This window comes from Suncus etruscus, chromosome 5 (assembly GCF_024139225.1).
Source record: "Suncus etruscus isolate mSunEtr1 chromosome 5, mSunEtr1.pri.cur, whole genome shotgun sequence".
Classification (NCBI taxonomy): Eukaryota; Metazoa; Chordata; class Mammalia; order Eulipotyphla; family Soricidae; genus Suncus; species Suncus etruscus.
The window spans coordinates 79041071-79055106 of NC_064852.1; the positions used below are offsets into that span (position 1 = coordinate 79041071).

Here is a 14036-nt window from a genome sequence, read left to right on the forward strand (position 1 = left end):
GGGTCAGCCACATGCAAGGCAAATGCCATACCCACTGTGCTATAGCTCCAGCCCTCGAGTTAACCAGCTCTTTTTTTTTTTTTTTTTTTTTTTTTTTTTTGGTTTTTGGGTCACACCCGGCAATGCTCAGGGGTTACTCCTGGCTCTATGCTCAGAAATCGCTCCTGGCAGGCTTAGGGAATCATATGGGATGCCGGAATTCGAACCACCGACCTTCTGCATGCAAGGTAAACACCTTACCTCCATGCTATCTCTCTGGCCCCCAGTTAACCAGCTCTTAACAAAACTGTCCACAGTCTTCTCACTCAAATTCTAGTAGGGCTGGCCTTTATCAACGTCTGTAAACTGAAGGAAGAAAAATTCAGATAACTTTTGAATTCAACGTTAGTTACTCACCTGGCTGCTCCGATTTGATCTTCTACTTCAAATGTTCCCAGTCTTCTGTAGATTGAATGCATGATTTTATCTCCTTGGTAACCACTTCCTCTGCCATCAAAGCTTGCTACTATAATGTTTTCTGTGCTTGCAAGGTAAGTAGCCCAGTTGAGTCTGAAGGTTGCATCTGCTTTTTGACTACAGGGGCCTGCATACCTGTGAAAAATTATAAATCGTTAGCATTTTTGGACTTCTGGAATCCAATAACCAAGTGTTTGTTTTTGTTATCCCCTGGACAATAGTCTGCACATTCTTGATCAATAGTCTGAAATTATGCCAGCCACCAGGGTGTCCACCAGTGTCCTCTAAAATTTGGCAACGCGACGGCAATGTTGGTGTTTTTTTAAAGCATGCCTGTCAACTCTGTCTTTGAAGATGGTTATCAAACACAGACTTCATAGGCCTCTTTTCTAAGTAATATATACCTTTGAAATCCAAGAAATAAATTCTCTAATAGTTGGGTGAGAGAAATTGTGCGAGGAAAAAATGTTAACAACAAATACAGCTCCAAATATATCTTTACATTTTATTTACAAACACTCTTAAAATGCAAGTAAATTTCCTAGGTTGAAATTTCTTAAGGAATCTACTAAGTAATAAGTATTATATTTGTCTCATAATAGTAGTGCACATTAATATTCTATAAATTATTGTGAGATGACCCAAAGTGTGAAAGAATACATATTTAGCACTTATATGGAGAAAGAAATAAATCATTGGGCATTCTATTTATTAACAAATTTAATTCTGTGCCTCTACATACTTCACTCCCATAGAGAAGCACAAACAATTGTCCTGGAATGGTATAATTTCCAGCTGTGAGTCAAAACAGCTCCCTAAATTTCTTTGCATATCATTTTAACATGCTGTCTTGGCACCAGTTTTAGTATTTCTGGACACCGATCTCTGAAAATCTTTCCCTGCTCCTACGTGCTTTCTTTTCTTCCCAATCTTCACCTCCACCAGAATTAGACAAGTCTTTCTCAGATGCCTTTGCTAATGTATCCTTCTTCTTATTTCTGACAGGCAAAAGAATTCTATTTTTAAATAAATACTAAATTACTTTAAAGTAATATATTATAAAATTTTAAACAGTAAAAAGAAAGATATATGCATATATTTCTTGGAAAAGTTAATACATTTATTTTTTTTGGGGTTTTGGTTTTTGGGTCATACCCGGCAGTGCTCAGGGGTTCCTCTTGGCTCTATGCTCAGAAATCGCTCCTGGCAGGCTCAGGGGACCATATTGGGATGTGGGGATTCGAGCCTCTGACCTTCTGCATGCAAGGCAAATGCCTTACCTTACTTTTTAATAAATAAAATTGTCAAGATAATTGGATATGTCCTTTTATTGATAAATGTAGAAGAGTAATAGCTAGCCTTAATATTAGCATCAAATGCTTTAATAAACATCCTTGTCATATTTTAACCAATTTTACTGAGGTATTGGGGTTTATAATACTGTTAATTAACTTTTTCATAAGTACATCATTCTAATAACCACAGTCATCTTCAGATAGCCTGTCCCTCCTTTAGTGTTCCAAGAACCCTTTGCAACTATCTCCCATCACATGTAATCTTACTTTAAAAAAAAAAAACTTCAGTTCCAATGAATTTATTTTTTGTTGTTCTATTACTCTTTCTTTATGAGAGATATTTTTAAAATTTTATTTTTGTTTTGGAGCACCCCAGATGATGCTCAGGGGTTTACTCCTGACTCTTCATCAGAAATTATTTTGATGGTGCTTAGGGGCCATTGGGGTGCCAGGGATCAAACCTAGATTTGCCTAATGCATACAAGCATTCTATCTTCTGTTCTATCTCTCCAGCTCTGAGAGAATTATTTAAAAATGATTCTGGAGGCGGTGGTACCTACACTCATATAAATGGATAAAGCTAAATTGAAATTTCACAAATTTATATATCAATGATAAGCTAGAAAATATATTTTCAACCCTACATCTTTCTCTTTTTGTAAGCATATAAGCTTTGCTTTTGTATTTGCTTGTTTGGAGGCCACCTCCTACTGTGCTTAGGGCTTACTCCTGGTAGGGCTTGGAAGATCATATGCAATGCTGAGGACTGAAAGTGTAAAAGTAGCCCTACCTACTATACTATGGCTCTGGCTCTGTAGGCATATAAGTTTAAAAAATTGGTAGTGTGAATAATTCTATTTTAATATATTTTTAAAATTAATATGAAATAGTAAGAATAAAGAGATGAGAATTAAGAAAATTTTAAGGAAAAATATCCGAATAGACCTATAAAAGTCTGTTTTATCCTAAAAAAAGGAATATAAGCTATAAGATTCATATTCTTATAAATTTAAAAGTTAAAAATATAACATCATAAATAATGCTTAGGTAACTGAAATAAGTAATGGTTTGTAAAAAACATTCTCTACAGGTACAAAAATAATAATCTGAATAGATACACATATAAATGAATGTTGGAGCAGATTGGAGCAACAGTACAGTAGGTAAGGCACTTGCCTTGCATGGAGTCGAGCCAGTTTCAATCCTAGGTATCCCATATAGTCTCCTGAGCACTGTTAGGAGTAATCCATGAGTGCAGAGCCAGAAGTAACCCTTAAACTTTGCTGAGTCTGGCACACCCATCCCCCAATTTTTAAAATATGTATTTAAGAGCTGGAGAGATAGCACAGCGGCAGGGTGTTTGCCTTGCATGTAGCCAATCCAGGATGGATGGTGATTCAAACCCTGGCATCCCATATAGTTTCCCAAGTTTGCCAGGAGTGATTCCTGAGAGCAGAGCCAGGAGTCTGCCAGGTGTGACCCCCCCCAAAAAAAAGGAACAAAAGAACAAACAACAAATATATATATACAAATATATTAAAAAACCACTAATTCATTATCAAAAAGGTATAAAATCCTTCAGCAAGCTAGAAATAAACACATTTTCTTAACATATTATATGGAAACCATAAATACCATAAGTGAATACCACACTCAGTATAGTGTTGAGTATATTGTCTAGTCTTTTAAAGAATCTCTAAAACTTCTCACGAAACTGATTACAAGGTTATGAATTTCCTGAGCTGTTGTCCAGCCATACCTTTTTGTATTATTTCTTCAAGTCAGAATTATGTTACTGGGCCTGAATCAAGACCTATAATTTGCTGAACCTAAAGAAGTGACTTTCTATGGTCTGTTAAATGTCAGACATTTGAATAGTATTCACTTCATTTGAGTATTGAAACATTTATATCATGAAAAATACTTAACTTTTTTTTTTGGTTTTTGGGCCACATCCAGTGATTCTCAGGGGTTACTGAGAAATCGCCCCTGTCTTGGAGAACCATATGGGATGCTGGAGGAACAAAGTGTGGTCCGTCCTAGGCTAGCGTGGGCAAGGCAGACATCTTACTGCTTGTGCCACTGCTCCAGCCCCCCAAAAAACACTTATAGTTGTTAAGTTTTGTGGCCATTTTTGCTTAATTGACTTCTAAAATAAATTCAAATGACTTATTTCTAAAAAAAAATAAATAAAAATAAACAAATTTATTTTAAGAAAATGAAAAGCAAAAAAGTAGACATCTAAAGATATACTAAAGAAAAAACTGTAAAGTATGTTTCATTTACTTTTAAAAAGTATTTTAGTGAAAGGGAGTGTAATTATTACTTATTTGAAATAAAAAAGATAAAATATTCTTTTCTAATAACCTTTTTTTTTTTTTTTTTTTGGTTTTTTGGGCCACACCCTTTTGATGCTCAAGGGTTACTCCAGGCTAAGCGCTCAGAAATTGCCCCTGGGCCCAGAGAGATAGCACAGTAGCTAATCCAGGACCTAAGGTGGTTGGTTTGAATCCCGGTGTCCCATATGGTCCCCCGTGCCTGCCAGGAGCTGTTTCTGAGCAGACAGCCAGGAGTAACTCCTGAGCACCGCCGGGTGTGGCCCCAAAACCAAAAAAAAAAAAAAAAAAAAAGAAATTGCCCCTGGCTTGGGGACCATATGGGACGCCAGGGGATCGAACCGTGGTCCTTCCTTGGCTAGTGCTTGCAAGGCAGACACCTTACCTCTAGCGCCACCTTGCCAGCCCCTAATAACCTTTTTTTTAAAAAAAAATTATATGGTTTAATACCTAAAGCCAATTAGTGCCATATAACCAAAATTAAGTTCAATGAAAAGGGAATAGTTCATCTGGAAGTTTAAAATACTTTCTACTTGGCCAAAAATATAGCTCAGTAGCAGAGTACTTATCTTCATGTTGGGTTTAATTCTCACAACATAAAATAGAATATAGTTTTCTTTCTTTAAGTTTTAATGTCTGGTGTATACATTTTTGTAAATTCAATTAAATTTGAATGAAAGACTTTGCATGACAGTAATTCATATGCACCTTTCCTATTGTTTTAGTACTAGTAGCAATAGAAAAGTAATTATGCTTGAGTGTAAGTTTTATCTTCTTTATCCTGGGCTCAATAAAAGTTTTCATCTTCACTGTTGTCAATGAAACATGACAAATTGCCTGGCATGGAGTATTTATTCAACACATTTGCTGATTTATTTTGTTCTTAATAAAGGGAGAAAGGCAAGCTTGGACAGGAAAAACAGTATTGTGGTCTAAGCATGAGGTCAGGTAATTTTAGGATTGAAAACTACATTTCTAAAAATTACAAAATTGTTTTACAAAGTTGTCATAATAGATTTTATGAGTTCACATTATTCATATGATATGACTTATGATTTCAGAACTTTCTCTAAGATTCAGAGAAGTTTAAATTAAGATAAATAATAACACATAAAAACACATCTAATCTTCACAAAATGTGAAATAAATAATACAATGCAATGATATTGGAATAATTAAAGCAAAAGATACTTAAAACATCCTTAATAGCCACACAATGAATAGGAGAGTTTGAAAATTAAAATAAAGTCAAGGCTGTTAATACCTAATTCTTGGTTATTAAAATTTCCAAAAGGTATAGATGAAAATAGATACTTGAAAATTTCTTTGGAGTTACTTGGAGGTCAGAGAAATAGATCTCTATTAGAAATATGGTAGAACATACAGCTTTGAATTTGTTTTAACTCTGTGATTGAAAACTAGCAAGATAAAATTAGAAAACTAGTAGTTGACCAGAATTCAGGAAGATTCACCATTGTTGAGCAAAATGCACTGCATGGGGAAAAAATAAGTCAACTTATGATTTATTCCTTCTTCTTAAATACTTACACGTCTATTAGCAGAGGATATTTTTTGGATTCATCAAAATGAGGAGGCAAAATCATCTGATACCAAAATTCTGAACAAACAGGAAAATTAGCATAGTGAGAACAATTATTATGATTTTAATTCCTTATATCTAAGTTGTAATTCTTAGGTAAGTTTAATATTTTTTCTACTAGAAAAATAAGGAAATAAGCATGTTTGTATGATATAAAAATATTATTTGGCAGGTTAAATTCTAGTTATGATAAAAGCAATAAAGTTTTTTTCTCATATATCTACTAAATGCATTAGAGGCTTTTAAAATAAAAGTACATCTTAGAATTGCTAATGTTTTGTTTTTATGATTTTCTTCTTTGGCATCTGATCTACTTATCTAGTTTGTTTATGGCTTATGTTCTAAGTTTTCCTCCAAAATGTTTTCCCCTTTTAAATTTTTCTTGAAGATGTTCAAGATTGTTAGTTGGCCTCAACTCTATTTTAACATTTTGATTTAATAACATTTTTATAATTCTATTGCCATCTCAGACCTTAAAGCTGAGTTCCCATTTTTAATTAAAATCAAGTTTATATAGACCAAACTCTGGTGTATGTCATATACGATCTTCACAGATCTGTTTATTTCTCTGTGCTTAATTTAATGTCAATTTAACAAAATTTGTCCCAAAACAATGAGTTTTCTTTGATCCCAAATTTAGATGAAGACTTAAACAAATAAATTTATTAGTATTAGTATTAATATTAATATCTTTATTTTCAAAAGGTTTAACCCATGAGAAAAATACGACTTTTATAGCTGATTCTTTCTTACATTTGTATTCATTTTCTGTTTGTTATATTTATTTTGGGGTCTCTCCTGCTCCTGGGAGTCTCAGCAGACCATATGGAATATTGGGATCAAACCCAGTATGCAAGGCAGTGCCTTACCTCTATACTATGTCTCCAGCACTTGGTTAGAATTATTTTAGTTGTAAGTTAAAAATAAAGAAGTTTTAGGAATAAACATTTATATAGATAATTTCAATTATCTATTTGAATCATTTAATTTTGTTTGATGAACTATACTTTCATGAATAAATTGATATTTTATTATATCTCAACAGAAAGTCAGACTATGAACTAATTATGTAGGGTTTTTTTTTGGGGGGGGGCATACCTAGTGGCACTCAGAAATCACTCCTGGCAGGCACATAGGACCACATGGGATGCCAGGGATCAATCCAGGGAACCTGGTTCAGCCGCATTCAAGGCAAATACCCTACCTGCTGTGAGATCATTCTGGCCCCTGATAATGTGTTTTGCTTTGAGGCCACATCCAGCTATGCTTGTAGGTTACTCCTAATTCTGCACTCAAGAGCACTTCTAGTAGACTTTGAGAGTATAAGAGTGCTGGGGATTTAACCCAGGTCAGCCAAATGCAAGGCAGGCACCCAACCAGTTGGACTATCGCTTTGGCCTCTAGTTGATTTCATTTTACTGAATACCCCAATCCTTCTATTTGAGCTCACCTCTAAACTTAATACTTAATACTTGATACCCGGGACTGGAGCGATAGCACAGCGGTAGGATATTTGCCTTGCTTGTGGCCGAACCGGGACAAACCTGGGTTTGATTCCGGCATCCCATGTGGTCCCCCAGCCTGCCAGGAGCTATTGCTGTGCACAAAGCCAGGGGTAACCCCTGAGCACAGCCGGGTGTGGCTCAAAAACAAAAAACAAAAACAACAACAACAAAAATATCTTTCATTCCCACCTCTAATCTTAATACTCATCTCTGTGACTTTAAGTGATTTACTGATTCAGTTATAGCTTTTTAAAGCTGCCGAATTTTCTTTGGAGGGGAGCAAAAAGGTTTACAATCCCACATGCCACCTATTTTTTTGTTCCCTTTTATCCCCTCATAACTCCTAATCCAAAGCCTACCCTAATTGTAACTTTAAACTTAATCCAAACTCACATGTCCTTCTTTCCTACCTTTCAGCTGGAGCCTCCCCAATTGGCAATACATTATATTCCTCATCATGTTAGCCATACATCTGTGGTTCCCAGACCCTGAAAACTTTAGGGTCTGCCAAATCTTTACTAAATGAAAGAGTACTACAGCTAAGCCTCTTTGACATCAAGTCCTGTTGGCATTCTAGAACTAGAAAACTCTCGCTAACCTTCCCCATTTAAAAGACATATCCAATTCACACCTAACAAGAGACTAGAGCTACTAATGGGATGAAAGTAAAGAAATAATAATGCATTTTCCCAAATATCTGTCCTCTAAACAGACATATTTCATACAGGCCACTATTGTTTCTTCACACAAAATATGATAAAAATTGTAGTCCTAGGGGCCAGAGAGATAGCATGGAGGTAAGGCATTTGCCTTGCATGCAGAAGGACAATGGTTTGAATCCCGGCATCCCATATGGTCCCCCGAGCCTGTCAGGCGCAGTTTCTAAGTGTAGAGCCAGGAGTAACCCCTGAGCACTGCCGGGTGTGACCCAAAAACCAAAAAAAAAAAAAAAAAAAGTAGTCCTTATGATAGCAATCTTAATTGTAAAGCAATCTTCACAAAAATGTTTTTGTTTATTTTGTTTAATTTTTTGTTTATATTGTGTCCTTACCCAGCTGTGTACAGGGAATTCTCCTGGTAGTACTTGGAGAATCTATGTAGTGCTGGGAATGTGATGCTGCCTTACCCACTATCCTATATCTCCAGCCCATTCACTAGTATTTTTGTAGTTAGTTTATTTTTTGCCATACCCAGAAGTGTTCAGGGATTACTCCTGGTAAGATTTGGGGGAACAGTGTGGTGCTGGGGCTGGAACCCAGGTTCGCTGCATGCATTGCAAACACCCTACCTGTTGCACGGCTTTAGTTCAACACAGGTATATATTTTTTCTTTTGTCTTTTTTTAAATGAAAAGTTGTGTTTCAAGAAAAATTTATCTTACTTGTTCCATGCAAAGTAATAGTGTCCAATTTTTTTAAGGGCATCTGGATATCTTTCAGTGTTATATTCAAAACTTCATTATCTTCCAGGACTCTTATTTCTAAATAAATAGAGAAAAAGAAAAGAGTAATTCATCATTAAAATCTGAAGAATTTTGGCTGTGCAAGGTACTAATGAACTAATGGCTTTTTATTAAAGGCACTGCATATTTCAGGTTGTAAAAGCCTTGTGTTCAAAGTACTACAAAAAACACTCTGGAGCCCAGGAAAAACATACTATCCTAAATATATCTCAATCCTATTCACCCATAATTCCTAAAAAGTCAATGACGAAAAGCTCAATTTCTTTCATACATAATTTCTATAAAGTTGATGAATATGAGAAAATACCTTTATCATCTGAGCTTCTATGCAGAGTAAAGCGGGGTAGTTCAGGACCTGGTAACATAATCAGAAAAAAATATTTTTTATGAGTTACAAGAGAAAAAGCAGCATAGGTTTCAAAAACATTTCCTACCATAGATCTCTTATAGTTTGATAGCATTTAACTTTGATCATATAACCATTCCCGGATAAAGAACTCAGCTTTTCCTCCAATTTCCTAAAACAAATGCAATTTAAGGATATACATATATACTTAGAAAAATCGGGTAGAATGAAACAGGAAATGAACCTCTGACACTGCTTAATGCCTAGAGCCCAGGATCATCTCTGTCCAATCCCACATCTGTAAAACAGGCCTCCCAGGCTCCCTCACAGCTGAGAGCCTTTCCTGCTCTAAAACTGAGTGATCTGATTCCTGGGTAATCACATATTAGGTTTCAGACTTTGCTTACCTTATGGTAGCCAGTGTCACCTCTGTGTGTGTGTGTGTGTGTGTGTGTTTGTGTGGTGTGTGGTGTGGTGTGTAGAGGTTGGGGGAGGTGGATTTCCCTCCTGCTATTCCTCCTCTGAGTCCTGGAGCTTGGCAGCACATCTGCACAGTGCCTGACTTGGATAAGTAATTCCTTTCTGGCATGCAAAAGTGTTTTTCTCACAAGTACATATCTTCACTATTTAGCCCAACTGTGGTAGTTGCACAGAGGAAGGTAATGTATAGAAAAGCTATTTCGTGAGCTCTTTAATTTTGATCCTTGTGGATGTTAATATTAATTTTTATATTGGCTTGCAATCACAGTAAAGGCATTATACAAATCTGAATTTGAACCCTGTCCTACCTTTTGTGTGATTAAGGACAATGTATCAAGGCTTAAATCATCTCATAATATAAGATGTGATTGATAATATCCACATTATAAAATTTTCTTAAGGAGAAGACAAGGTGATAAAAATAAAGCCTTTAGCACTGTGCCTCATATAAAATACCTGCCCAATGAACGAGAACTAAAAACAGCATAATAAAGCATGTTAAAAATAATGCTAAGTAAAACACATTGGTAAAAAAAAAAAGTTCAGAGAAATGCTTTAGAGATTTCCTTTTAGTGATGGACTGGTAACTTAGCACCAGTTTCAGCATGTTTCAGATGGCTGAGGACTATAAGCCTCTATTGGAAGCTTGCTGGGTCTCTTCTGGCTGTATGACCTATGGCAGCCATATTGCCTCTTCTTGCCCAGGTTTTTTCACTGACAATAAAGAAAACAATAACAATAATAACAGAAGATGGAGCAGTGAGCAATTAGGTGACAAGAGGCCTCCCCATACACTTTCTTACTTATAGGGTTAAGTGCATAAAACAATACAATAAAAATACAACATGCTCAGATAAGGAAAAAGTGCGTCTATTAGACATAAGTTCCTGTGCACGCGTGTGCGTGTGCTTGTGCGTGCGTGTGCGTGCGTGTGTGTGTGTGTGTGTGTGTGTGTGTGCACATGAGACGCTGTGCGTGCATTTTGTCCTAATCAAGTCAATAAATCTCTTGGTTTAAAGGGAGAAGGATTTGTAGTAAACTAAGCACATAAACAAAAGTAAAGAAAGGGAACTTATATGACTTCAAGAACTCCTTGAACAAGACACTAAGCAGGGCTGAAACTAGACACATAAAAGGAAGCCGGAGGGAGGGGAGAGTTAGTCAAGAAGATGGCAAAAGGGGCTGGAGAGATAGCATGGAGGTAAGGCATTTTTCATGCATGCAGAAGGACGGTGATTCGAATCCTGGCATGCCATATGGTTTCCCGAGCCTGCCAAGAACGATTTCTGAGCATAGAGTCAGGAGTAAACCCTGAGCGTTGTCGGGTGTGACCCAAAAACAAAAACAAAAACAAAAAAAGAGGATGGCAAGAACGTTATAGCTGTCAGCCTAGGAAGGGAGAGGGAGACAACAGAAAGCTAAGGGAGGGCAATTACCTGATCAGAGAGATATACCTGCTTCTTCCCTCATCGGGGATCTGACTTACCAGAGCAGAGGAGTTGGTAGTACTTTGCCTCTTTGCTAAATGATGCAGAATAGTACTGACATCTTACTGGATTCAGCTCACAGCTAACGCATGTCACTTTCGTGTAGTCATTCTGTTGGATTCTATAAAGTCAATGATGGAATTAAGTGCTTGATATAAGGATAAATGATAGGAACAAATGAAATAATGACATATTTTAGTTTTAAGGGTTAAATGCCAAATCAACTTCAAAAAAGTTCATCTGAAATATATCATCAAATTAATATATAATAATCTCGAACATTCTATTGTTTGGAGACATTGCAAAACATCTAATAAGGTTATCATTTTTGACATGACGATTAATTTATAAAAGAACTCTGTATAATTAAAATTTAATGATAGTTAAGACAAATTAAAAATGAAAAAGAGCCCAGCAATTTTCATCAGCTAAAACTACAACAAAATAGAGTTCTTACTTATAAAGATTTCGTCCACCGGGCATGTCTTTATTTTGGTTGCTAATATAGTATCTGGAAAGAAAACATATAAAGTATCTATTAATTGTGTTATCAAGAAAAATAAGCTCATTTCATCTGGCTTTACCACCAGCATTAGCGCACACACACATGCTTCTGCATTAGTATTTGACCCTCTTTTTTCATTGTTCTCTTTGCCACTTATCACCATTTTTCACCACCATATATAAATAGGGCATTCTTTTTTGTTTTCCTTCTCTTTTTTCTTTTTATTTCTATTCTTTTTTTCTTTTATTAGAAGACTAAAGCGTCTAAATTCAGAAATTTCTACCTTAATTAAAGTGAAAAATAATATGTATTTCTTATAAAAATATGACAACCATTGAGTTTTTCAGTTTCTGTTTCATAACACAGGACAGTTGGGACCCCATTTTTCTGAGAGCCACTTCAAAAGTGGCAGTAGTCCTCTTTATTGAGACCAGAAAGAATTATAAAACTACCAATGAATTTATTAAAAATCCTTCCCACCAGCCCATGTTTTGTAGCTGACTTATTCTGCAAAGCTCTCTGTTTTCCTGAGTAGAATAAGAGCATGGACAGATAAAATTGCCTGTCTAAACCTTCCCAAAATCTTGTGCAGACTGACATTTAACAAGATTTTTCTGAATTCAAAGTTCAAAGTTCCAAGATGTGCAGGAAAAAGAGGCTATAGCTCTTCTCATGGAAAACAGGTAAGAGCAAGAGGTAGAGCCGCTTGGTGGCATGGTATCAAATCTGCTCAACATATGTGAAAATCATTAAGGCTTCCGTATGTTATAAAAGAAAAAAGTTCTGAACACGTTCCAAATAGACGACTCTTTATTTGTAGAAGATTTTTTCACTATTTCTGGGCAAAGAGGGAGTAATTACAAAGATTATATTTGATTGATTATTGACTTTAGAATACTCACAAATAATTATTTGAAAGAGCTTCTATCCCTATGACTTCCCAGGGTCCTCTTGTAACAAATGTGCAGTTCTGATGGGATTTAAAAAAAATAGAAGCTTATTAGATTTTTTCTAATAGTTAAGAGAAAGATTAAACCATTGAATTCAAGAAATTAAATATTCTCAGATGTTCTACTTTTCTTCATCCTACCTTGTACATATACAACCAGAAAAATTTGAATTAGTCCATTTATACACATTCATCAAGTGTTGCCAAATGATTTCCACAAAGTTAGTTTAAAAAGAGAAAAAAAAAAAGAAAGAAAAGAAACAAGATCAATCCAAAATACAAAATAATTAATAATGTCAGATACTCACTGGCTGATTTACTTGGAAATAACAAATATGCTTGTAGCCATCTTCATTGCTAATAATCTTATAGAAATTTTTTCCATCAGAGGTAAAGTATGGTTCTGCAGGCCTAAACTAAAAATTAAAAAATTATTATATTAAAGCATATTAGTCTAACGTCAGAACACATTTAGTTTCAGACAGTTCTTCCAATTTCTTTCAATACTCAAAACCCTTGACTGACTTACATGCAAAACAAAATAGTGTTTTAAAAGAAAATTCTCTTTTTAGAAAATATAGACAAAAAGATCTAATTCATAGGGAATTTTCTGTGAGGGGTAAATGACAGAAGGTAAAGAAGTTTCCACAGGATATTCAATATATAGAGTTGGTTACTGTTATCCCATGATATAGTCCTTATAACAAAGACTTGGAGCTATAAATTTGCATTAGCATCTCAGCTCAGTTATAAGAAGTAAACGTTCCAAGTGTCACCAATGTGTCTGCTTTAAATATATTATTAGATTACTGTTTCACATTGGTAGTTAGTAATTTCCCTCCACTTTTGATACTTTTTTTCTTTGAAGTTAGACTTGGAAAATCTTTAACCATTCCTGGACTAGAGACTCTAAAAACTGTCTATCATATAGTTCTTAGAGAAATATACATATAGTTATTTTTATGATAAGCCTGTACATTTTAAAAGATAGGCTCAACAAATTATTAAATAGTTGTATGAAAATACAAAGCAAAATTTACATTTTTTACAGTTTGATAAAAGGACATTTCTCAGAACATACTGTAATTTCAGCAGAAAGAATATCCCAGCCTAAAAGGAATCTGTCACTTTACAATTACAATTTCCTGACTACATTGAGAGCAGGTAGGAGATGGTCTTTTAAAATTGTTGGTTCATTTCAACCTCGATGCATCCTCTCTCATCAGCTCCCATTTGGGGAAGAAAGAAAAATGCTTCCCTTTTCTATTTAGTGATTTAAAGTGGATTCATTTATGGAGCAAGCTGGGGCGTGCAGTACACTTGGTGTTCTCATTACAGAGCTTTGAAACACATTCTCCTCTCTAGACCTGTGTTCACAGTCTTATCTTTTTAATACATTTCCCTGTTTCCCCTGGATGGAGTTGTGCCTAGTAGAAATGTGTGAAAAGTGGCATCTGTCTGGTTAAATACAGAGAGGAAAAAACATATTTTTTTCAAAGAGTCGTGAGGAAGTGTAGCATGTCTCTTGCCATGGAGGAAACCACTTTTCATGTTGGCAAACCTCTCCCCTCTGCCCAATCCATGCCTGAAGAAAAAGGACGTGTGAATGCACCCAG

General features: G+C 35.4%; 1 protein-coding gene across 1 annotated transcript in view; it reads right to left on the reverse strand.

The window, feature by feature from the left end:
• Nucleotides 1-14036, reverse strand: part of DPP4 (dipeptidyl peptidase 4) — a 94446-nt gene that overhangs the window by 20512 nt on the left and 59898 nt on the right. The window contains exons 13-20 of the mRNA XM_049773366.1: nt 12729-12836; nt 12374-12441; nt 11424-11477; nt 10966-11087; nt 8961-9008; nt 8573-8671; nt 5636-5705; nt 397-591 (exon numbers count right to left, since the gene is read on the reverse strand). Of these exons, the coding sequence (XP_049629323.1) occupies nt 397-591; nt 5636-5705; nt 8573-8671; nt 8961-9008; nt 10966-11087; nt 11424-11477; nt 12374-12441; nt 12729-12836 (764 nt within the window). The remainder of the gene's footprint in view (nt 1-396; nt 592-5635; nt 5706-8572; nt 8672-8960; nt 9009-10965; nt 11088-11423; nt 11478-12373; nt 12442-12728; nt 12837-14036) is intronic.